The 25,798-nt window shown below is 55.0% G+C and overlaps 1 protein-coding gene across 3 annotated transcripts; it reads right to left on the reverse strand.

Annotated features, from left to right (window-relative positions):
* On the reverse strand, positions 1-25,798 carry ZDHHC18 (zinc finger DHHC-type palmitoyltransferase 18). Of its 3 annotated transcripts, XM_055139141.1 has the most exons (10): positions 25,376-25,798; positions 21,009-21,169; positions 9,092-9,241; positions 7,520-7,657; positions 7,374-7,422; positions 6,165-6,267; positions 4,409-4,521; positions 3,538-3,637; positions 1,240-1,316; positions 1-727 (listed from the first exon to the last, which is right to left on the reverse strand). In XM_055139141.1, exons 1-9 carry the CDS (start codon positions 25,693-25,695, stop codon positions 1,275-1,277), a joined length of 1,176 nt encoding a protein of 391 aa, XP_054995116.1. In that variant the 5' UTR covers positions 25,696-25,798; the 3' UTR covers positions 1-727; positions 1,240-1,274. The 3 variants fall into 3 exon arrangements, with proteins under 3 accessions (XP_054995116.1, XP_054995115.1, XP_004603535.2); XM_055139140.1 differs by lacking the exon at positions 1,240-1,316; XM_004603478.2 differs by lacking the exons at positions 1-727; positions 1,240-1,316 and having other exon boundaries at positions 1,690-3,637.

A 25,798-nucleotide genomic window follows, 5' to 3' on the forward strand; every position in this document is an offset into this window, starting at 1 on the left:
TAAGGATATGGCAAGAAGAAGGAAATCTTTATTTTGCTTAAAAATAAAGGTACAGGATAGCAGACAAGCAGCCCCCAGCTAGGGGCTCAGCGAAACTTCTGGGCTTGCCCGGTTATTCCTCTGAAGATCAGGCTGTCCGTCGGCGCTAGCTCAGTCCCTCAGAGCCGAGCAGAGGGTGCCAGCACCCTCCCTCCATCCGCCTACTCTTATGGTGGGGGCGGAGGGGCCGTGGGAACGGTGTCAGACCAGCTGCACTCAGAACAGTCACCAAACTTGTTCAGCAGCGTCATCGACATCGTCATGGCCACCCAGCCAGACAGCCCCTGAAGAAACCTGCTCAGCTTGACTGGGGCTCTGCCTGACTGGGGCGCGGGGGGCTGTAGGCAAGATTCCCAGTCTCCACACCTTTAGTCTCGGCAGGGGGATGGGGACGGGCGGGCGCGCGCGCATCGGCATCTGTGACCCACCCTGTGCAGTGGGTATGGCTTTCTACACTCTGGTGGGCATGAGCAGGCATGGGGCAGAGGTCAGGCCCTGTCCCTATGGGGTGGGGGGCCCTAGAGAGCACACATGGGGCAGGCTTGGGGACATAGCCTGTAGGCACAGACGGTGGCAGGTGGGACACGGGTTAGGCAGGTGGGGGTGTCGGATGCCTGGCTCCCCCCAGGCCCCTCCTGGACAGGCAGAGAGCGGCGGTCCTCAGGAGGTCCTTAAGCCCCCGCACACACTGGAGATCCCACAGGCAAGCACAGGGGGAGAAGAGAGAGGGTTAGCAGGATTGGGGAGAGACGCAAGACCAGTGGGGTCTGGTGCCACCCCAGCACCTGCTTCTTTCTTTCCCACAAAAGGGCCAAGGCTCGGGCAGCAGGCAACAAAGCAGGAGAGAGAACAGGCAGGTGAGAGGAAGCCAGGACAGAGAGGAGTGACTGGGCCCGGCCCACAGGACCCCCCAGGACAGGTCCACCACCCTCTCCCCACCTTGCCCTTCCCTTCTGCTGGGCGCGAGCGCTGCACTAAGGAAAGCTCCTTCCTCAGTGCGGAGCAGCTGAGCTGCCACCCCTCACCCCATCTTTCGGCTCAAGGAGAGCCCGGGGGCCCTGCACCCCAGCACACACACCACACCACACGCCGGACAGATGAATGGCTCCACAGGGCGGGTGGGCGAGGCATGCGATGAGAACGAGACAGTGTGTGGGGGAAACGGGCAGCACTGGCTGACAGGGAGGGACACGGTCTTACCAGCTAACCCTTGCCAAGAGGCCTGTTAGCTGCCCTCAGGCTGTGCAGGAGATGGCAAAATCCTGACAGGTGTCCTCCTGGGGGAGATACCAGAGAGGTGGGCCAGGGTTATGAGGTGTCTGGCTGGGCCCTGCTGCCCAGGTGTGGGGCCGGGGAGGCTTTGCTCTCAAACTTAGACTGGGGGGTCACAGGGGTCAGAGGAGAAAGGCAGCAGGGAAGAACCTGGGGTCTCCAGGTCTCTGAGGCAGAGAAGAGGGGACAGCCTGCAGCACCTCCCGACTCGGCCTCCAGCAGATGGCTCTGCCTGAGGAGTGAGCTTCCGCCGTGCCGCCTGCCTGCCTGCCTGCTTGCCTGCCTCCGGGGGAGGGCGAGCTGGGCAGCGAGGACTGAGGGCTGCCAGCTGGGGCTTCAGCAAAGGAAGAGCAAAGAAAAACCAAAGCAAAGCAAATCAACTCTTAAAAACAAAAGTTTTATTACAAGCAAGAACAAGAATACTGGCTTAAATAGAAGTGACGTGGGAATCACTGCCTCAGGCTGGCTCCCCACCTCCCGGGGCCACTACGGCCTTGCCAGGAGGACCCTAATTGCCTGGGGTCCTTTGTGGCTACTTCTAAGCGGTGTGTGACCTACTGGCCTCAGGAACAAGGCAGACCAAGGTACAGGGGACACTGCAAGAGGAGCCATCCCACTAGCAAGGCCGTGGACAGAGGGACAGTGTCCCATCATTCTGACACAGGATTAGAAGAACTCCCAGCCGAGGAGCGCCCTGTGTCTGGCCCAGATTCCCTCACTCCACCCCGGCCCCTTCCTCCCTTGCTTCTGGAGGGCAGCTCCCAGGGGCAAAGGTGCCCCATCCCCTCGCCTTGGCACTGGGTGTCATGCTCATCGCTCAGAGGGGGGTGTGGCCTGTCAGGCAGCGGCTCTCCACAGCCATTACCCCATCCACCACACCCAGTCCTGGCCTGCCTGGGCAGGTCCCAGCCGGAAGCCTAACCTGGGGCTTGGGTGGTGAGGGAGTGAGGGCAGGCGGAGTGGTGGCAGAGTCCCGAGTCACTGGTTCTCGGAGGAGGGTGGGGGCTCGGTAGGGGCATGGAGGTCTCCTGACTAAATGCTCCTTGCACCACGGCGCAGGCGGTGACTGCTGCTGGCTCCCACTCGAGGACGATGGGCAGCCCTGGGAGGTGGGAGCCGGCCACACGCACACAAGAGGGCACGCGCACACGCACATGCTCTTACACGCACCCGCGCCCAGAGCCAGGAGGCTTCTTGTTCTAAACTTACTAAAACCAACTGAGAGCACGTCCCCTGGCACTGCACAGAGAGCAATGGGGCTGCTTTTTTCTTTTTATCCTTTTTTTTTTTTAAATTCTTCTATTTAAAAAATGCTACGTAGAAAAGAGGTCTATAAAATTGTGCAAAATACCCAGCATCAGACCCGTTTCAAGTACTGCTGGCTTGAGCGAAACATGCCTACCCCCAGACCTGACTCGGGCAGGAGGTGGGGGTTTAGGCTGGGGTCCCTCAGAGAGCCCTCCATGGCAGAGAGAGGGTAAGGCCAGGCCTTCCTAGAGTGCCACCCAGGATCACACGGCAGTTGAGTTTCCGGGGCCCAGCTGGCTGCTTCCTTCTGCCCAATGCTGCCTTTTTGCTTCTGGGCCACACCCGATGTTGCTCAGGGGTTACTCCTGGCTCTAACTCAGGGATCATTCCTGGCAGGGCTCGGGGGACCACATGGAATGCCAGTGATCAAACCCGGGTTGGCCAAGTGCAAGGCAAATACCCTACCTGCTGCACCATCACTCCGGCCCCAAACAATGCTGCCTTTCTACTTGCAATCCCAGCTCTATCCAACTGGGCAAGTCCAGACAGAAAAAACCAAACCCCAAAAACAACACAAAACCATGGAAGAACGAACAATGACCACCACTAAAGATCAGGCGCTGCCCCTTGGATCCTGCTGGGCAGGGCCAGGACCCCTCTCAGAGTCCCATTCATCCGTAGCTGTAGGGAAGACTTGGCATGGTCCCCTGGGAGGTCTCAGGGCTCTGCCCTCTTGTCACTCATTGCCTAAAGGGATCTAGGCCCCAGGCCACAGGACCCCGGTTTCGGGAGCAGAGGGTACAGCCAAGGAGCAGGAAGGGGGGGAAGCCACGCAGGGTGGGAAATAAATAAGACAAGACTGGAGTCGGCAGCTCTGCTCCCCTGGACGGTGCGGGGCGGATCCCAGCAGCTGAGTGCAGAGGGGTGGACTGGCCAGCGGGCGGCAAGGACTGAGCCGGATCAGGGGTGGCCTCCTACCATGCTGGCGTCAGGCTTGGCTCCGAAGGTGGGCTCGTCGCTTCTAACGGGCGAGGGCAACATGGCGTCGGACTGCACAAATCCCCTCCGGTCAATCAGGCTTCCAAAACACAAACATAGGGGGACACTGAGGGCCCTGCAGACCCCAGAGCTCCCGGCCAGGGCTGCGTGGCAGAGGCCAGGGAAGTGCCAGTCCTAGAGAGACTGAGGAGAAAGGCGCTTCCTTCTATCTGTGGGAGGTACAAGGCCCTTGCCTTCCAGAGGGACTCTGGACAACTGCTTTTGGCTACAGAATTTACTCACTATAAAAGCATCCCATCTTTCTGTCAGATGGTTAAGGAGCCAGGCTTCGGGGGAGGGAGAAGCAGGAGGAATGGGCATCAGGAGACAGTCAGGATTCCTACTGTCCCATCTCCTCCCTCTCTCCCAGGACAGGGGCGTGCATCCTGGGCAGCCAGTGTCCATGGCTAGTTAACATCCGTTCTGGCGCTCTGGCGCCCCCTGGTGCCAGGATGAAGGGGAACGTCCCAGCAGGGCCGAGGCAGATGGCAACATCCTCTAGAGTCTGGGGCACCAGCACCAGAAGGAAAGTGTTGCTCAAGCCTGGCCAAAACATTAACTGTGTTTAGCCCTGGGGAGTAAGAGTACAGTGCCACCGCATACGCTCATATTTGAGACTTGTTTCTACAATGAACACAGAATTAAAGGACAGAATTCTGTCACAGGACAAATGCCTTGACTGCTCTCAGCAAGGAAGGCTGGGGCTCAGATCTAAGGGCATGTGTGATACTGGGAGAGACCTGAAAACACCCAAAATTCAGAGAGGTGTGCCAGGCTGGGCACCATGACCCTGCCTGCTCCCTCAGCTTACCTGGGAGGTAGGGGGCCGCAGAGCACGGAGCAGCAGTTTGTGATAACACTTTTATGGCTGTAGGGATTGACCGAGGCCTCACCACCCCTCTTGCTGGACCACGAGCCTTTGATCTGCAAGCAGGAAAGTCTGGGTCAGGCACCTACTTCCAACACATGTTTCCAGGGCTGAGGCTTTGAGACAGGGAACACTGAGGAATTCTGGAGCCAGTTCTGATAGGGCAGATTTTAAATTCAGGACATAGTAAAGATGTTGGAGGCTGCGTGGCGCAAGGGCCACCCAGCAGAGACCAGGAGCCCAAGCCAGGACTGAAGAACAGAGTGAGAGAGAAGCTGCCAGAGGAAAACCTGTGGGTGCGCCCTGCCCTTCTCTGTTCAGCCACCTAAGAGGGGCAGTGGGACAGGGGCAAGGGCTCAGCCTGCGGTGAACTCCGGCCCTGCCACCGACTCACAGCCACGCCAGACCCCGCTCATGTCACCACTTGCGTCTCAACCCTTGTCCCAGTGATACCAAGGACCCAGCAGCTCTGTGGGAGCGCTGGATGAAAGCCTGCCCCTCTGCTTGAGAAGGCTGCTCCGAGGCATTCAGCAGTCAAGGATCCCGTTTTACTGGGCATTTTCCAAGCATTTTCTGCTTATGATGGGCCTATCCTGCAGGACCCGGGCCGGATGGACAGGAGGCACTGTGGCCACTTCCTTTTCTGTATTGATCCCCAGCACTACATCCCCCGGTGTATGTGGCATATTTGTTTCCTCCACAAAAATAACAGGCTGGGGTCCAGGAAAACATTTTCTCCTATGAACGGGTCTTTTAGATGGGCTACAGAAGCCAGAACAGATGTCTTCACTTGCTTTTTTTGTTCAGGGGATGTACCCGGTGGTACTCAGGGGTTGATTCTTGATTCTGCACTCAGGGATCACTCCTGATAGTGTTCAGGGGACCATACTGGAGATGGGGACTGAACCCAGCTGGCCACGTGCAAGGCAAGCGCCCTGCCCACTGTACTACCACTCTGGCCCCTCACTTGCTTCCCACCCCCACACATACACTTGCTTTTCTATGGTGTGGTCAGATCTGGCCCAGGGCTGGGCACACAGCAAATTCTCAAACTGTGCTCGTGGTGGGTCTGAAAGGCAGCATGGGGGGAGGGCAGGTGGTAGCCTGGCCACCCTCCTTACTGAGAATATGGAGGAGGTCAGGGAGATGGATCCAAGGGCTGGGGAATAGGTTATGCATGTGGGAGCCCTGCCAGCGAGCTGTATCTCCCCATAGCCCCCCAAAAGGATGCCAAAGAAACACCCTAACTTGCCTGCCAGTGCAGTATGGTGACACAGAACCCTCAGCCACAGCGCTGGGCAAATGTCCTGGCTCTCACCTGGCAAATGTGTGGCCCAGGACAAACCATTGAGCCACTAGCAGAGAAAAAGTCCCTGTCCCTTCACCTCAGAGCTGAAGGACCCAAAGAAAGCGAAAGAACTGGAAATGTAAACGAGCTGGCAGGCTATGGCTCCAGGCAGGGGTGCTGCCTCTGTGGGGTCCTGGGAGCCCGTGCTGAGGGCAGAGACAGATGTGGGCCTCAGAAGCCCACCCGCATTGCCCAGATCCAAGCGTGAGCCCTGGAAGGCAAGCACAGCTTCCTTGTGCAGCCCACCACCCTGCAGTGCATGATTCAGTGTGCTGGGAGGCCCGCCATGGAGCCCTGGCCTGCCTCCCGGAGGATCGCATTTAGAAGGGGGGCTGCTGCAGCCCTACTCACATCTTCGTTGGTTGTCAGGTTGGAGGCGACGAGGTAAGTGTGAAACCCTGAGAGGCCCAGGATGGACCAGATGGAGAAGAAGCAGATCACCAGCTCCAGTACAGTGCGTAGCAGTCAAGGAACTGTTGGAGACAGGGAGGCCCGCCTGCTGGCCCAGCCTTTGTGCAGCTATTTCTCGGGGAAGGCACCCAGCTGCGACCTGCCTATGGCCTAGTCACTGCTTCACAACAGGATCACCTCTTGGGTGCTAGTCAGGGGATTGGGGATCCCTCAAGGGCAGGCTGGACGAATCCAGGAAAATGATGATAGACAGAACTGTGGCTGGGGGGCCGGAGAGATAGTACAGTGGGCAGGGCGTTTGCCTTGCACATCTTGCACATCAAACCCGGGTTTGATCTCCGGAATCCCATATGGTCCCCCAAGCATCGCCAGGAGTAATACCTGAGTGCAGAACCAGAAGTAAACCCTGAGCATCATGGGGTGTGGGAAAGGAAAGGGAAGGGAAGGGAAGGGAAGGGAAAGGGAAAGGGAAAGGGAAAGGGAAAGGGAAAGGGAAAGGGAAAGGGAAAGGGAAAGGGAAGGAAAGGAAAGGAAAGAACTGTGGCTGGGACAGAGCCCTAATGTCCGTCCTGCAGAACTGGGATTCAAACCCCCGGGACCTCTGCTGCTGAGCTACAGCCATGGATGGAAATTGGGGTTCGACAGTCTCCCCCACAGGGCTGGAGCGATAGCACAGCGGGTAGGGCATTTGCCTTGCACTCGGCCAACCTGGGTTTGATTCCCAGCATCCCATATGGTCCCCTGAGCACCGCCAGGGGTGATTCCTGAGTGCAGAGCCAGGAGTAACCTCTGTGCATTGCTGGGTGTGACCCAAAAAGAAAAAAAAAAAAAAAGAAGAAGAAAGTCTCCCACAGGGGCTGGAGTGATAGCACAGCGGGTAGGGCGTTTGCCTTGCACGCGGCCGACCCGGGTTCGAATCCCAGCATCCCATATGGTCCCCTGGGCACCGCCAGGGGTGATTCCTGAGTGCAGAGCCAGGAGTAACCCCTGAGCATCGCCAGGTGTGACCCAAAAAGCAAAAAAAAAAAATAAAAAAAATAAAAAAAAAAAAAAAGAAAGTCTCCCACAAAGCCCCCTCTAGTTATAGGATGAGTGAGGGGCACGGCCAAGAGGCTTCCCAGCACAGCACCCACAGCCCACAAAGGATATCTCGCCGGTGTCTCCTTCAGAGTGGAGAGGAAGTCTCTTCTCTGAGAGCCTGGAGGGGAAGAAATGGGGGCGGGCACAGCTCAGGGGGCCAGTCCCCTCACAGCCCCCTGCCCCACCAGCCCCGCTCCAGCCTCACCCCCACTCACGCAGTGTCAGGTGGGTGACCACACAGGTGAAGATGAAGGCCGTCAGGAAGGAGAGGGAGAGAATAAACGCATAGAAGAAGCGGTAGTTCCGTCTCCCCACACAGTTGCCCACCCAGGGGCAGTGATGGTCGAACCGTTCTGGAAAGAGGCCGCGGGAGCAGAGTCAGGGCCAGCTTGGCCTATAGCCAGCCAAGGTGCGTCACCCCCTCCTGTCACAGCTGGCACCTCCCTCCCTTCCCGCACTCGGATCCTCGGACACCTTTGCCAGCGGGTTCCCCCACCTGCGCACTCTTCCCTGCTCCTGCGCCGGTCTCCTGAGGAGAGTCTCCTCCAGCAGCGCCTGCACCTGTGCTCTGGGAACTCAGCCTCGGCAGCACGCTGTCTGTGAGTGTGTTTATGTGCTGATTTACACTGGCTGGCCTGGCCATGGGCAAGCTCCTTCAGGGGGGCCTGTGTGGCTTCACATTGAGCTGAACTCCAGGGATCAGCACTTCCCGATACTATGATGGGACTCAAAGAAATCTTGGCTCAGGGGCTGGAGTGATAGTACAGCAGGTAGGGCTTGCACACAGTTGACCTGTTCGATCCCTGGCATCCCATAGGGTCCCCCAAGCAATGTCAGTAGCCAGGAGTAACTGCTGAGCATTACCAGGTGTCTCTTCCCCCAAAAAAGTAAAAAAACAACAACAAAAAATTCCTGGCCGCTGGCTTGCTGCCCTGAACTTGGTACATCACCTGACAATCTCCGGCCTGGCTCTGGAGCTGGTGGAGTAGCAGCCTTGGGGGCCCAAGCTCACAGCAGCCATGGCTCTGGGGTGGGATCACCACATATAGATGAGAAAAGTCCCCTGGGAGGATGCAGTAGGCCCCTGGCCAAGGCTTGTGCGGTCACCGGGCTGGGTGGGGCTGTTCTCAGGGATGAGCGCCACCCACTGAGTCACCCTTCAGATGCCGTCAGGGTGTTCCCCAGCTACTTGCTGAGAAGCGCTGAGTGGGCGCATGAGCTCACTGCCGGCCACGGTGCTCAGTCACCATGGCTCAGCTAGTTGGTCCTCCTGCAGCTTCACCCTGGTGACGCGCTCCCAGGGGCATATGCCGGCTCCTCCTTGGAGCTGTCTGGCCTCTGGAGAACAGGGATGGGACAGAAACAGCCTCAGCTCTCCAGCAACCACTACAGCCGGGTGTCAGGAGCTCAGCGCCCGAACTGGCAACATCCTCTCCACCTCACCAGCTTAACCTCAGCTCTCAGGTTTGATTCCTTCCCTGCAGATCAGGCCCCTGGGTGGGAAATATTCTGAGGAACCAAACACTCAGAGAATGCTGCTGCTCCAGCCTCTGCTTCCTGGGATCCTGGGCCTACTAAGGGTCAAACAGAAGTCTGGGAGAAGTCTCCCATCAGGGCCCTTCAGAGCCGGGGGAAGGAATCCACAAATCTGATGATAAGATGCCAATGTTCATGCTCACAGGCCCGCTCTGAGGTCCCTAACACAGAGAGAGCAAATCTGAGTGCCCAGGCTTCTTGCCCCCTCCCCTCTGAATGTCTCCCAGGGCTCCCCGCTATCTCCCACTCACCCACACAGTTGTCACAGACACTGCAGTGGGAGGTCCGGGGCGGCCGGAACATCTTGCAGGTGAAGCAATACTTTAGTTTCACCATCTGCCCGTTGATCATCACCTCCCGCGTCCGAGGCGGAGGCCGGTACGTGGAGCTGCCGGTGTTATCTGGGGTGAGAAAGAGAAAGATGGAGGTGTCCAGGGCAGCCTAAGGCCAGGAGCCTCAGCTTGGGGGAGCCACTGTCCCTTGGCTGAGAAGCCTGAAAGAAACCGTTTCCAGGGACTGAAAGAAACTGCTTTCAGGGAGGTAAAAGGTCACCTGAGGCTGGAACAGTGGGAAGAGTGGGGACTGCCTGCAGACACCTGCTGTGTGCCAAGCATCGTGCCAAGCATCAAGCCCTGCTTAATGTGAGGGATTCTTCCACTGCCAGGGGTAAGCTGTGGAGAATACCAGAAAGGCTGAGAGGGCCACGCGCATCTGAGCAGGCCCAGCTCTACATTCCAGTTTCTAAGCAAACCACTCTACAGGTGGAGATCTAGCTCGATGGACTGCCTACGGAAGCTTCAGGCTTGACTCCTGACACCCCTGGGAGTGACTCCCTAAGCACAGAACCCTGAGCAGCACGGGGCCCAAAGGACAGAAATAAACAAAACAAGGAAACAACTCTGGGGAAACAATCAGATCTAGAATGTAGGACATCTACAAGAGCCCCTTCCTGATCTTTATCGAAAGTCAGGGAACTTGGGGCTGGAGTGACAGTACAGCCGATAGGGCACTTATTGTTTGAACATGGCTGACCTGGCTTAAATCTCCAGCATCCTATATGGTTCCCTGAGCACCACCAGTAGTAATTCCCAAGCACAGAGCCAGGAGTAACCCCTGAGAATCACTGGGTGTGGCTCAAAAAAAGCAAAAAAAAAAAAAAAAAAAACCAAAACCAAAACCAAAACCAAATGTCACTTAAGGGCTACATTCAGTTTGTGAACATTCAACAACGAAACACAAGATTTACACTATTTTCGTTGTTTTGGGTTCACACCTGATGGTGCTCAGGGGACCAGGTAGAGCCCAAGGTCAAACTCAGGGCTTGCAAACCGTGTGTGCCAAGCATCGAGCACCTTACAGGTCAGGCTTTACATTTTTTTCTAAGCCCCTTAGACTTTGGCAAAATGGTAAGAAAAAGGAAATGGTTGCAGTCAGTAGTGTGCAGCTGTGTACCAGTGGAACAGGACCTGCACCCACACCTGGCAAAGGGGAAACCCACGATTTTACCCTTGGGGGCTCTGGGCCTTCCAGAGTACAGTTTCCTTGGCAGAGTTCTAAACATCCCCCAGGATGGTCATGTGATCCCCACAATTGCCTCCCCAGAGAGTAGCCCCAGCCTATTTGCCTCTGATGATTCCAGGCCGTTCTGCCATCAGCTTCAGCACAGCGCCATGACCAGGGACCAGAGACAGTGTACTTCCCCACCCCACCCTCACCTGCACTAGGAACAGATCCCCCAACTGCTGGGAGGGGCCTCCAGTAGTTGGGAAACTCCCTCAAAAAGGAGCTAAGCCCCGAAGATCTTTTTTTTGGCTTTTTTATGGGGGAAGGGGGTGACCCCTGGCAATGTTCAGGAGTTACTTGTAGCTCTGCACTCAGGAATTACTCCTGGCAGTGCTGGGAGACCACATGGGGATGCCAAGAATTGAACCTAGGTCAGCCATGTGCAAGGCAAACGCCCTACCTGCTGTACTACTGATCTGGTCCACCCCCCCCTCAGCATTAGAAAGAAAGAAATCAGTGGGGGTCTGGATAGATAGTACAACAGGCAGGGCTTTTGCCTTGTATTCGGTCAATCTGGGTTCAATCCCAGCATTTCATATGGTCACCCAAGCCCCACAGAAGTGATCCCTGAGTGCAGAACCAAAAGTAACCCCTGAGCACTGCCAGATGTGGCTCCCCGAAACAAAGCAAAACAAAAAGCAAAACAAAACAAACAAACCCTACCCATTGTCAGGCAAAAGGTGGGGAGACAAGGTCGGGGTGGAAGGCTCCAGAGAGTGGAAACCTGCTTCAGCCACTGAGTGATGTGGGGTCTGGAGTGAATTGAATGTCTCTGAGCCCCACTTCTCTCCCATCTGTACAAGGGGGAAAGGTGTCTAGGAGCCTGGCCCCGCCTCCTGATGACACACACTTGCTGGACCAGGCTGGACTAAAGGTTCACATCAGGGTCTCTGTCTCATCAGTCACTGATTGGGGGATTAGAGCAGCCCCTCCTAGGAGGGCTGGGAGGGGACCATGCTTCTGTTTGAGGGGAGGTAAAAGAGCCACGTGTGCATATGCACTGCCAGGAGCTCAAAGAATGATGAGGCGGGGGACAGAGACAATACCATCTCCTTTAGGGCTGCAATAGCCCACAGGGTTTGGGGGGTGTGGGGGCATCACTGTCTCCAGGGATCAGCTAAGGAGACTTTTCTCTCAGGTGAAATGATGGGCCTCAGCATCAAGCATTGCGTTTTTCAGCTGGGGGCCACATGCACCCTTGTGTGCCCAAGGCTGTCCCAAGGGGGCCACTATTGTGAATTGCAAAATTTGGTGGTGGTGGTGGGAGGTTATGGCATAAGACTAAGGGACCAATCAGTAGGACAGGAAGGCCACAGGAAGGAAATGAGGTCAAAAGCGGGCCCTGGGCCGAAGGCTGGGAAACACTGGGCTAGCTAGTAAGCGACAGAGCCAGGATGTGGAGCCAAGTTTCAAAGCTAGGGCTGGAGGTCTTGTCAACTTTCCAATGCCCCATGATGTCATTCACCCCTACCTGCTTCCTGATTTCTGCTGATGGCACAGCCCAATAGAGGAAAGAACACGGAGTGTCAAACCGCCCTGACATACACACTTGACAAATGTGCCTCTGCTGATGGTCTGTTTTTTTTTTCTTGTTTTTTGTTTGTTTGTTCACTTTGGGGTCACACCGAATGATGCTAAGGGTAACTCCTCGCTCTACACTCAGGAATTACAATGGGCAGTGCTTGGGAAACAAATGGGGTGCCAAGGATCAAACCAGAGTCAGCCACGTGCAAACAAGTGCCCTCCCCACTGCACTATCTCTCCATCCTGGTCTTGGTTCTATAATGAAAAAGAAAACTGGTCCAAAGAGGCTGAAGATCTGTCCAGGGTCCCACACATAAGCCTCATAGACACAGGGGACTCCTGTCTGGAGTGTTGTCCTTCTCCCTCTCCTGCCTGGCCAGGATGTCTGTTTGTTCATTTTAGGGTCAGAAGCAACTGGACAGATGCTTCCTTCAGGAGCCTGCACCTTCCACACCCAGTATCCCGGCTCAGATAAGGCTGTACCTCCAAACCGCTTCCCCGACACTGCCTGCTCCCGGCCCTCCTGCCTTCCGGCCCCATACACTTTGCTACATTCCTCCTAGAGAACCTTCCTGAGGGACCAGAGAGCACAAGGGTTAAGGGACTTGTCTTGCACATGGCGGGCCTGGGTTCGAGCCCTGGCACCTAATATGGTCCCCTGAGCACCACCAGGAGTGATCTCTAGGCGCAAAGCCAGGAGTAGCTCCTGAACATCACTAGGTGTGGCCCCAAACTAAACAAAATGAACCTGGAGTAAGCACTGAGCCCCAAAACCAGCAAAATTAAATTTTAGAAAATCAAGTAAGCAGCTCTCCTGAATCTATTCCCAGTTCAACCCCTCTGAGAAATCAGATAAAGGGCAAACTTCTTGTTTTACCACAACTGGGCCCGGCCTGTGTTTCTGCTCTCTTCCCACTGCCTTTGCTACCGCCAAGCCCTGGACCACCCAGGCTCTGCTCCCCAGGACTCAGCCCGCCCTGTCCGGTCCCCACCAGCTTCTCTAACCACATCCACCTCAGGGGCTCTTGCGCGTCACACACAGCTCAGAGTTCATGGCCGAGTGATCACAGCTGTGTGCGGTCACTGTCTCTCCTATGACACTCCATGAAGCAGCAGCTGTCCCGGGCCTTTAATTGGGCAGGAGCGGAACAAAGGTCTGCACATAGGCAGGCCTGGAACCCAATTCCTGGCCTTTCCACGAGGACCTCAGGGGAGCTGCTGACCTCTGGGAGTCTGGCATAACCCCTGTCAAAGAAGAAGAAGAGAAGCCCAGAGCGCACGCCTGGGTCTGACCCCAGCACTGCCTGGTCTTCCAAGCAACACCATGAGCAACCCCTGATCACTGAGCCAGATGTGGCCCCCCCACAAAACCCAATGCTCCCCTCACCCCATCCCCACAAAAGGGCAGATGAGTAGAACAATGAATTGTCATTTGGTATAAGTGCTCACTCGTAGCTGTTTTCATGGGCAGGAAGGCAGAGAGCAGTTCTGGAGTCTCAGAACATGGGGTCTGAATCCTGGTTTTGTTACTACTTTTTTTTTTCTTTTTCTTTTTTTTTTTTTTGCTTTTTGGGTCACACCTGGCAATGCACAGGGGTTACTCCTGGCTCTGCACTCAGGAATTACTCCTGGCGGTGCTCAGGGGACCATATGGGATGCTGGGAATCGAACCCGCTGGGAAACGCCCTACCCGCTGTGCTATCGCTCCAGCCCCTGGTTTTGTTACTACTTTAACTGCCCTTTAAGGAAGTCTTCCCACCTCTTAGAGCCTCAGTTTCCCATCTGTAAAACAGAGATGAGTTTGAACCTCTAGGGCGAGGTCAGGGCAGAAGCTGCTCTGGGACACCCCTAACTGTTCCACTGACAGGCCAGCTGCTTCCCAGCTGACGGTGCTGTTCCAAACCCAGGCCGGAATCCTGCCAGACTCCATGGGGTTCCAGCTCCCGGCCCTGCTATCTCCCAGGCCTGGGCCTGGGCTTTTGAGCCAGACCAAACAGATGAGTATGGATTCGGACCTAACCACCTAGAAGCAATGTGAGATGGGCCAAGTCACACAAATTCTGGAAACCCTTTTCTGAGGGGGGGAAAAAAAAGCACTGTAACTCTCCTAGTGCCATCAGGAGGATTAGGTGAGAGTTCCTCACATGAGCTTTGTGAGTTGAACCAGACAAGAGCTTACTAAATACTAGCCACTGTGGAGTTTCACAGAAAACTTGGTGGGATCTACGAGTAGCCCAGCCAACTGACTTAGGAAAATACCTTCGGAACACAGCCCCCTTAGTGACAGGCCGTCAGAGACTCTTCAGGACAGGGAGAAGTTTCTGGAACTCTCAGGGAGTCACAAAGGCCCTGTCCATCAGGCAGGAGGGACTCAGCCCAGCAGGTTCTGACGTGTGGGCAGCCAGAAGGGAAGAAACTTCCTCCCCTCCAGCAGTCTGGGAAAGGGGAAGTGAAGCACTGCACAGCGTTCCCTCAGGCAGCGCAGGGCAGGGGCCACCCAGAGGCTGGCTGGAGGACAGCGCCCTAAGTAGGTCACACGAGGCCCTGCAGGGGTACCATGGCAGAGGCAGAGCCCCACATGGGGAGAGAACAAGCAGCTGGCCCAAAGCAGGAGCAGCAGCGCTGACCGGTCACTGCTCCGTCTCGAAGCCTCCTGTCTACCCAACTCTCCCACCAAGGCAGCCTGCTGGCGCCCACAGCAAGCCCACCTGCCACTCCTGACCATAAGGCTCAAGGCTCTCCAGTTTCTTAAGCTCTTTTATTTGGTGGGGGGAGGGCCATGCCAGGTGGGGCTCGCCCCACTAAGCTACTTCTCTGGCCCCCCCGAGTCTCTTATATTCCAACAGAAAAACAAAATCAAGAACAAAACACGTCAAAGAATACTGACATTGGGTCGGAGTGATGGTACAGCAGGTAGGGTGCTTGCCTCACACACAGTTGCATGGGTTCAATCGCCAGCACCTTATACTGTCCCCTCCAGGAAGGACTCCAGGGCACAGAGTGAGGAGTAAGCCCTGAGCACCAAAGGGTGTGGCCCAAAATCAAAACAAAAGAACAAAGTCTACTGACATTGGGGCTGGAGTGCAAGGTGCTTGCCTTGCCTGCGGCTGACCTGGTTTGATCCCCGTCACCCCATATGAGCTCCTTACACTAAGAGTGATCTCTGAGTGCAGAGTCAGATGCAAGCCCTGAGTACTGGCATTGGCTGGAGATGTGGCTCAGGGGCACAACACTTGCCTTGCCCCGTCACCGGAAAACAAACAGAAATAGAGAATCCTGGCTTGTCCACTGAGAGCTCTGGGCTGGGCAAGGGCGAGGCCCACTTCGGAGAGCGGCAGAAGCCGACTTCAATCGGAGGTGCTAACATGAGAATCCTTGTCTTTCCAAGCCTTCATTTGTTCCTTCCTTCAAATATGAGCACAACCCGGCCAAGGCCTGTGGGTGGCAGATGGGTGAGGAGTAAGGGACTAAGGGGACAAGTATACAGACAGCCACATCTGTGCTCACCTTATTCGGATGGCATCTATTAAGTGCAGAGAGGAACACCGGTGAAGACACATCACCCTGCTTAAGGGCACAGAGGGTCTCCTCTGAGCTCTTCCTGCTTCAGGCTCTTCCCAGGAAGTGAAGAGACACCCCTCTAATAACTTTGGGTGGCCCTTCCTGATGGGCTACCCAAGTCCTGGGCCAGAAGAATGAGGGCAAGGGTCCTCCTCTCTGGACAGCTGTGAGAAGCCTCTCTCTCCCTTCCCCAAATCCCAACATTTGAAATGACTCTGGGGTTAGGAAAAGCTCAGGCAGACTAGCCTGAGGCTTGCAGTTTGGAGGGTGTGACGGCCTCTCCCAGGGAGAAGCTGCCCTGTTGCATTCTGTTGGCTCTGACTGGACACAGTGGAATCTTAAGAACATTTTTGCACTGACAAGAGCCCAAGGCTCTCTGGCTGGCCAGTGGAGACTGCGCAGTAAAAACCCAACTGCATGCACGCTTCACTCTCTCCCTCGTGAATATGCAGGAGTTTCCAGAAAAACTACCAGAATTCGTATAATTCTGTAGACCCAGAATGTATTAGGTCACTCCATCTCTGCTGGGCATAAAACTAGCCCCTCTACTCCTTCTCTTTGAAGCTGTTCTCCAGTCTGGGCTGGTGGACGTCCTTCACAGCTTCTACTATGTCACCCCAAAACACTTTTTGTTTTGTTTTGTTTTGGGGCCACACCCAGTGGTGCTCAGGGATAACTTTTGGCTCTGAACTCATGAATTATTCTCAATAGAGCTTAGGGGACCATATGGGATGCTGGGGATTGAATCTGGGTTGGTTGTGTGCAAGGCCAGCTCCCTACCCACTATACTATCTCTCTGCCCGCCCCCCCAACTCTTGTGTTTTTATTTTGTTTGTTTTGGTAAAACTCCTCTTTTCTATGGAGTTCTTCCTGTGCTTGTTCTATGGTGGACAGAAGCAACTAACTTCCCCACACCTTCCTCTTACACAGGCATGTGTGTCTTCCCACCGCACCAGTGCCTGCTGGAAAGGCCAGGCAAGTCCTCCGCCATCAAATTCTGGCAGGGAGGCTGAGCCCAGTGCAAGTGGCCATGAGCAGCCTGGGGGGCCAGAAGCTGCTGAGAAGGTTCTCCACTGACTCTTGGGTTCTGATCCAAGCTCTTCTGTTGTCACCAATCATGTGGAAAACAGTGGCAAGGCTGGAGTCTCCTCAGTTTTCAGGCCAAATCAAGGCCAGCCAGAGTGGCCGGGCTCTGAGTGCTGGGCCACTCTCTACACACTCAGGGATCACAGCGCCCTCCTGTAGCCAGGAATATGGGAAAAGTGGGCTGAGGGCACGGTGGAAGAGGTGATCTCTCTACAGCTAGAGAAAAAGACCGGGTGAGTCAAACGCAGTGACCCTGGGATCAATTGGATCACAGGGGTTTTTTGGGGGGTGTGGCGGGGGGCAATGCTCTGGGACTACTTTCAGTGTGGTACTCAGGGAACCGTGCAGTGCCAAGGATCAAGTCTGGGTCATTTGTGTTCTAGCCCACTGAGCTGTCTCCCTGGCCCCCTGATTTATTGAACACAGGGGTTACTCCTGCTGGAGAGGCTATGGGGGTGGTGAGCATGGTCACCCCAAGCCATGCTCTAATTTCAGGGCAGGTTGGGCAGTGCAGAGGACCACATGGTGCCAAGGATCAGACTGGAAGCTGTGAGCATGCAAGGCCCATGCTCTCTTCCGTGAGCTATCACCCCCAGCTTCCCGACCCTCATTCTCATTTTGAAACCTGGGACTCTTTAGCAAGCTTTGTGATTTTGTGATCTGAGTCTCTGTTTTCTCACTGGGCACCAAAATCACCTTGTAAATTTGTATCATCTTGATACGAATTAGAGATAATACAACATGAAGGACTAATCCAAATACAGTCAATTAAAAGTATTTTTTTTTATTTTATTTTGGAATGATACCTAATTGTGCTCAGGTCCCCTGGCTCTGTGCTCAGGGTATCACTCCTGGTGGCACTTGGGGAGTCATATGGGTTGCTGGGGATCGAACCTACATTGGCCACATGCGTTACCCATGATACTATTGCTCCAGCCGCCAGTGAGAAGCATTTCTTACTCAAATACCACAGGAACACAGAGGCACTAAGTGGGATGGGGCCGGAAGGAGTATTCAAGTAAGCAACAAAAGGGCTACAGAGCTAGTTCAACAGTGCCTGCTTTGCATGTAGGAGGCCGGGGTTTAATCCCCAGTACTACATGGTCCTCCGAACACAGAGTCAGGAGTCAGTCATGCCCCTGGCACCACTAGGCATGACTCCCACACGAAAAACAAAATGAGATGGAGAAGAGAGCAACAATCATGGAAGAATATGCCACTACTAGAGTTTTGGGAAATGGTGCTGAGCTAAGGAAGGCCAGGGACAAACATGGGAGAGACAGCAATGGAAAACAAATTATTAAATGCTTCCTTTTCAGCAGGTCCGACTTTAGGGGGGAGAAACTCCAAACAATAATAGTGAGTTTTTTTGTTAAAATACTGAATGTAATCAAAGTAAAGTGAAAGTAAAGTGAAATTTATCAGTTACACAGGCGGGGTGAGGGGCTGGGGAGGTGAGGGGGCGGGTGGGGGAGGTATACTGTGATTCTTGGTGGTGGAATATGTGCACTGGTGAAGGGATGGGTGTTCGAGCACTGTATAACTGAGACTTAAACCTGAAAGCTTTGCAACTTTCCACATGGTGATTCGATAAAAGAATAAATTAAAACAAACAAACAAACAAACAAAAAACCTGGGAGAGAAAAGTCTGCTCAGAGGAAGAGACCAGATATTGGGGCCTGGTTAGCCAAACCCTGAGCCAATTCAGGTAGAAAAGAGGCAGGTCTGCTGGGGCAGGAGGTGTCAGCAGAGCCTGAGGGAGACTTCCTGGACACCAGCAGGATGTGGTTAGTGAGCTGGTGTGGGGTGACCTTTGGGTGCTTCCTGTGAGCTATTAACTGTCTAGGTGTGTGGTGTTGGATTTGAGGTTTCTGGTGGGCCCCAGAATCACACCTGGAATTTCTTGGGGACAATGTTTCTGCCTTTAACTCTTTTCCACACTGCCCAGAACTGTGGACCTTTGTGTGGCCCTAGAGGGGGTAGCAGCTATGAAGTCAGGGTTTCAGCCCAGGGCGACCAACTGACTGGCCTGTCTGCAACTCAGGGATTAATGGCCCATGAAAAAGGATTTGCAGTGTGGATACAGGGACAGACCTGGGGAGATGGGGGTGGGGGTGTATCTGGTCACCCCCACCTGCGTCCTCACAGATGGGAAACTGCTGGGTCTGAGTGGTTCCGTTGCCTGCAAGGGCTGGGGCCCAGGCAAGCTGCCTCCCTTCATAAGAACACTACCGCCCAATTCAGAACAAGCTCCCGTCTTCTCAGAAAGACTCCATGACCTCAGTCCTTTTCAAGAAAGTCCGTTTCACTCTGATCGGAAGCCTCCTGGCTGCACCCTCTATTCTGGCTCCCATTCATTTGAGAATTCAAAGGCCACAAAGATGCCACTGTGCAGGCTTGGCAACTGCTCTCAAAAGGAAGTCTTTGTTTGACCCTGACCTTCAAGGTCCTAAGAGACTGACTACAGGGGTCAGAGAGATAGTACCGGGTGACCCAGGTTCAATCCCTGGCACCGCATGATCTCCTGAGCACTGTCAGAAGCACAAGCTTGGAGAAGCCCCATAGACTACCAGCTATGGCTCTAAAAGAAACAAACAATTTAAATTCCGGGGGCCAGAAAGATAGTTTGTCTTTGCATGTGGCCAACCTGGGTTCAATCCCCAGTACCACACAGCAGCAGTGATCTCTGAGCACAGAGTCAGGAGTAAGCTCTGAGCACAGTGGGATGTGACTCAAAAAGAAAACAAAACAAAAACTTCTAAGAGCTTACAGAAGACAGAGCACATCCTTTGCATGTACGAGCCCAGGTTTGAGTCTCCCCCCGAGTACCACCAGGGGTCACTCCTGAGCAGAGTCAGGATCAGCTCCTGAGCACCACTTAGGTGGGGCCCCAAATCACACTCCCCATCCCTCACCCACACCCCCCCCAAAAAAATGGATTTAGGTTATGTCTTGTTTCTCATCTCAAGGAGAAATCATGGGATGTGGGAATCAGGGGGCACACTCTGACTCCTAACAGGAGTTTCTGCATCTGCAGCTGAGCTGGTTTGAGGATTTGCGGGGTAAAGGATGGGAAACATTTAGGATACCACCAAATGCTCCTCAAACCTCAGGGATCACCCAAATAGCTCATAGGAGGCCAGCAGTCCTGGGGGGCCAGGTAATGCTCCTGCTTCATCACAGCGCCACCTGGAGGCTGCCATTCAGCCCCCTGTTGCCAGGCTGCACGGCTAGATGTGTGAGGGGGCAGGCAGGCAGGAGAGAGCACCCCAGTGTGTGGCTGAGCAGGAGGGAGCAGAAGAGAGCCAGGAAACCGCCCACCCCCTCCTGCCCCCCACCCCCCACCCCACCGCCAGTCTGCTCAGAGAATTCCTGGACTGGCCTCCAGCAGGGCGGCTGCGATGCTGACCTTTACAGGCACTGGGCGCTTCAGGAAAGCTGGGCCTGCTTCAAAGCCACAAAGCCACGCTATTGCATGAAGGAGCCAACCACACACCAGAACCCCCTGAGGTGTGCAAACAACCATGTCACTTCTTTGCTGGGGCAGAGCAAGCTGAGACTAAGGCCCAGGCCCCAGGCCCAGCCACCTTGGGGAGTCCACACAGCTCTGGGAGATGGTGGGAACAGCTGGGTTTCTTGAGAGCACAAGCTGTCCCTGGCCACGCTGGTCTTCCTGCTGCTATTGTTTCTACACTACAGATTACTGGCTCCACCACCAGCTGGGGGTCACCTCAAGTGCCCCCTCCTCCAGGCCTCCTCTGATACCTCCACTAACTAGCCCACCTCCCTACATACCCACGATGCACAGTCTCTCATCCTTCTCTGATGGCACTTCCTTAGGAAGCCTACCATAACGGCCCTTCAAAATCATAATGTCTGACATCCCAGATGTTTCACTGCTTCTTTGTCCTTTTCTCCTGCTGGAATGTCAGCAACAAGAGGGCAGGGATTACAGTCAGGTTTGTCCAGTGCCAACATCTAGAAAAACATCTGGCACACAGGTCTGGTAGTGAGCGAAGAATAGTGTCTGACTGTTTAGATACTCAGGTCGGGCTGCCTGGGGTTTCACTGCACTTCCACTGTGAGATCTGCCCCATCTACTTCACTTCTCTGAGATGTGATAAAATTCCTCAGCAGTGGGAAAACAGCATACTTGGTAGGATTATAGGGAAAGGGAATAAGATCAGCATTAGGAAAAGCTTACTGTCCTGAGAAGCACCCAGAGCTCTGTTAGCAGGCATCACTTTCTAGTATTTTCTGATGTGCCCACTGAAGGGCTCATCTGTCATCTGTCTCCGCCACTCTGGGGTCAACATCAGGCTAACCCGCTCCCGTACCCCGTTCCTGGCAGAGGGTGGGAAGAGAGCAGCAGAGCTCTCTTCAAGCCAAGGATGCAGAGTTGGGAGACCCGGTCTGGCTGGAGCAGAGCCTCACCTATCTGCTTCTCCAGGGCTGCTGCCTCGTAGACGGTGGCCCGAGGCAGGATTCCAGGGTCGGTGAAACTTGTCTGCAGCAGGCAGCTCATGACGAAGAAGAAAAGGATGGCAGCGATGACAGGGATGGCAGGGGTCAGATGATGGGCCAGAAAGGGACAGCTAGTTGGAGAAAGGGAGAGAGAAGTGAGAGATGCCCTAAAGACACAGGGACACAGGGCTACAGGACTAGACAAGGTGGTACACCAGTAACCAGGGCCGCAATCTTGAATACAGCCTCTGGGGCAGCAATATCCCCCACAGCAACTACAGCAGACATCACGAACTGACCCCTGTGCTTCCCATGGCAGAGAGATCCCAGCACCCTTAACCCTTTCACTGAGCATTTCTCTAACCGAGAGCTTCTGGCAGTTACCGCCAATTAATTGCATTGTCACTTGAACCATTCATGACAATGTTCAATTATTCAGTCACACACTCCACAAATATTATACTGTCTTCTTCCTTCAGGGCAATACCTCCCACAGACAACAGGAATAATGGCAGGGAACTGTTCTCCAATGAAGCTCATGACCTAGCCAGGGAAATAGCTATGAACAGAGAAGAGCCAGGTGGGTGGCATGAAAGCAGGGTCGGGAAGGACTGGCTGAAGGCGGTAAGGCCCAACCTAAATCCAGGCCAACAGGTGAAGGTGAAGAGCACTATAGCGGAGAACACAGTTCAGTCACTGCACTGCCCCCCGGGGCTACCTCCCAGAATCAGTTCCATCTGCCCCTAGTCCAGGCTGGCTGGGAGAACAGCGTGTCTGCAGGTCTGAGCTAGAAGCTGCCCAGGCTTCTAGTCATTGGCCCATACTGCTTCCCCTCCAAGCGCCTGTGGCACCTGGAGGGCTCGAGGAGGCCAACTCAGCTGAAGTTCTTGGAGCCAGCACAGTGGTGACCAGGAAAGCCTAGGCACCTCCAGCTTCCCTGAAGAGCCACTACTATCAGGGGAGCTGCCTCCACATAGGTCCTTCCCTCAGGAGTAAACAAGGCCAATGACTCTAAATGGGCCACATTCCACTCCAATGTCTCCATGGTCCCTGGCTGAATGTCTCAAGTCCTCCTTGTCCCTCACATGGCAACTTAACCAGTTAGGCGCAGCCAGATATCTTGCACACTAATAACTTGAATCCTGAGACTTGCAGAGAACCTTAAGAAAACCTGAGTCCTAGCCCCGATTTTACTGATGCGGACCTGAGCCCCACAGCCAGAGCTGCGGTCAGTTATTGGTTAGACTGGTCTCCTGGTTTCAGCAAATGAACTCTATTCATTCACTGGACAAATTACGCACTGAGTACCTACAACACTCACACCCTGTCCCAGGCACTAAAGACATGGCAGCAAGGAAAAAAAGTCCTGCTCTCCCGGAGAAAAAAACAGGAAGAGAGGCTGGAGCAATAGTACAGTGGGTAGGGTGCTTGCATGCGGCCAATCCAGGCTGGATCCCCGGCATCCCATATGGTCCCCTGAGCCCATCTAAGAGTTAGGCATCATGATCCCTGAGAACAGAACAGGAGTAAGCCCAGAGCATCACTGAGCATGAACCAAAAAGAAACAAACAAACAAAGACAAGGAAGAAATTACTGAAAACTACAGATAGTACTGTCACATGTAGCATAGCAGGTAGGGTGTTTGCCTTGCATGTGGCCAACCCAGGTTCGAGTCTTCCATCCCTCTCGAAGAACCCGGCAAGCAACCGAGAGTATCCTGCCCACATGGCAGAGCCTGGCAAGCTACCCGTGGCGTATTTGATACACCAAAAACAGTAACATGTCTCACAATGGAGACGTTACTGGTGCCTGCTCGAGCAAATCGATGAACAACGGGACGACAATATTACAGTGCTACTGTCACATAGTCAGACCTTCAAAGAACAGTGAGTCAGGACTGGAGAGAAGGGAGTGGTTTACTATGTCACAGGGACAGCCAGGGATGGGAGAAGGTGTGGGAGTGGGCCATGAGACTCTCAAAAGGAAGGGAACTAACTGCAAGGCTGGTAGCTCAGTGGAGTGCATGTGTCAGATTTAGGAAGCCCTGGGTTTGATTCCTGGCACCTCCAAACAAATTACCCTTAAACAGTTAAATAAGAAGGGGACTAGGGATAGTTTGGTGACAGAAGTGCCTGCCTTGTAAGTCTGATCCTCAGTGCTGCTCGCATGCACAGGTGTGGCCCCAGCTCCTCACCTGCAAGCTCCACAGCCAAGTGTGCCTGCACACACGCTGAGCAGCTGCAGGGAAGCACCACGAGGAACATATTTGACCCTTCGAAACACATATGCAAACACCACAAGGAAGCAGAGCACAACCCTGGGTGAGCACAGCCACCAATGTGTGTGTAACTGTCAGTCCACAAAGAGAAGTGAGGAAAGCGGAAGTTAAAACGCAAAGGAAGGGGACTCCTACCTGTGATGTCCAAGCGAACAAGGCTGATATGCCTGAAAGGAGTGCACAGGGGAAGCCAGTTTTCAGGGCTCTGGCTCTTACTCCCAGAGCCAGGAAGATTCTGCTCTAATGTGGAGTTAAACGGGAGGCAGGGCAGAAGCTACAAGTCCTACATCATAATGTCCCAAACAATGAAGCAAAATCCTTCAGGCAGCAAAGACCTGAGGAAGCCAACTCATTTCCCTTTTCCCAGTGCGATCTTGGGGAGTATGATCTCCAATACTGTCACCCACAACATACCCATCATGCCAGTCCAGGGGGGATGCAAATGCAACTCCACCACCCGACGGAGGAGGAACAGAGACAAAGATGATTCACGAACTCTCCCAAGCCCACAGGTCCCCGCGTTCACCTTCTGGGAGAAATCTGGCACCAGAGAGACACCTACTCAGTGTAGAGAAGATCCTGTTTCTGAACTGCAGAATCCCATACGTCAGGGTCACAGGGCCACTGTGGGCCACCGCACGCCACCGCTTCCTCCTGCCCTGGCTGCACCACTGAGCGGAGGACCCGCCTGGATTGGGAAAGGCACTTTCAAATCTACCTTGGCCTTGAGAAAGGCAGATCAGCAATAGCCCAACCACCAGGCGGAGGAAACCCAGAGTTTCTGCTTATTAAATGATCGTGAAACTAGCCTGACTCAAAAAGGCCAGGCGAAAGAGAGAAGCTGATTTGTAGGAAGTCCTCACCTTGCTACAAAGGGGAAACCGGAGGTTGCCCAGACAGTTAGAAGGACCAGGGGTCTGATAGTCTGTGGCTACCTTAGGGCTGCAGGAACTCAGGAAGTGTCTTTTTGGGGAAGACAAGAGCAACTGCTTGCATTAAGAGGTTCTGGCTAAGACACTGATACGGGTGACTTCAGGCCACCCTCATAACAATCTCAAAGGGTGAAAGATGAGAAAATGGGGGTGCTGAGAAGTGACATGGCTGCCCCCAGGGCTGGAGTCAGCTCCATGGGTAGCTGGGACTGAAACCAACCAGCTCTGCTGTTGCAGTGAAGTTCTTAAACACAGAAAGAAACGGAAAAGAACAAGAGCCTGGCACTCCTTGTAGATGCTGTGGGATGAGAAGGGAAAGAGCCAGGAGGTCGAGCAGTGGGGAGCCAGCAAGGGCCTGCCGTCTCTGGGTAACCAGGAGAGGTGGAGGGAAGGAAGGTGCTAGAGAGGGCCAGGGAGGTCTGAGAGGCACCTCTATGATCAGGGCAACAATGGGGGAGGAGGGGACGCTGGGGACAGGACTGAGAGTAAAGAGATGACCCGGGAGGGACCCCAAAGGAAGGAAGAAGTTGGCTGGGAAACCAGTGATGAAAGTACACAGCCCAAAGGATACCGAGGAAATTCAGTCGTCAGGAAAGGATACAAATAAATAATGACCCAGGAGACGCTTAGGGTCCCGAGGGAAGAAGGCAGGAGCCGATTCTGGGGATAAGTGAGGATTATGCGATCTATCCACCGAGGATGCCTAGCTTCGGAGAAAGCAGACTTGGGTCATGGACATACGTGGGAGGGCAAAGGCCGGCCAAGGAAGGTGTGGGCTTAAGAACGGTGTACAGAGGCCAGGCCGGAGAAGAGGCGACTACGAGGGGCCGATCGGGCTGCCTAGGTGGGATGTCCAGAGAGAATGGGCGGCCGCGAAGTGCGGAGGGGCAGAGAGAGATGCAGAGAGCGGAGCGGCCCCCGGGCAGATTCGAGAGCCGGAGAACGCCGGGGAGAACGCCAGCTGCGGAGCCGCAGGGCGGGGAGGTGCCTGCAGGTGCCGGCGGGTGGCGTCCAGCCGAGCAGGGAGAGGTCCGGTGCCAGCCAAGGGCAGGCGCGGGGAGCGCCCCGCAGCGGGGGCAGGGGATGCGCGCGGGAGGGGGCGGGAACGGGGGCGCCGCGGAACTCACTCGAAGACGAAGAAGAGGATGGTGGTGGCGACGATGAGCAGCAGCGTGAGCGCGAAGACGCCGCCGTGGCCGGCCAGCATGAGGCGGCCGCCGCAGTAAAAGCGGTTGCGGCCCGGGAACACCTCCCACTTGCGCTGAGGGCGGCGGCCGATGCTCCCGCTCCCGCTCCCGCTGCCGCTCCAGCGCGGCTCGGCTGCGGCGGCTGGCGGGGGCCCGGGCCCCGGGCCGGGGGGCGCGGCAGGACCAGTGCGGCGCGCCCCGGGGGAGGCGGGCGGTGGAGCAGCCCCGGGGCTGATTTGCTGGTACTCGCAGTCCTTCATACGGCCGGCCGCGGGCCTCGGCTCCGCACCCCGCGGGCCGGCCGGGCCGCACCGGGACCCGGGCGGAGCAGCGGCAGCGGCGGCGGCGGTAGCGGCGGGGGCG

Source organism: Sorex araneus, chromosome 5 (assembly GCF_027595985.1).
Source record: "Sorex araneus isolate mSorAra2 chromosome 5, mSorAra2.pri, whole genome shotgun sequence".
NCBI classification, from domain to species: Eukaryota; Metazoa; Chordata; class Mammalia; order Eulipotyphla; family Soricidae; genus Sorex; species Sorex araneus.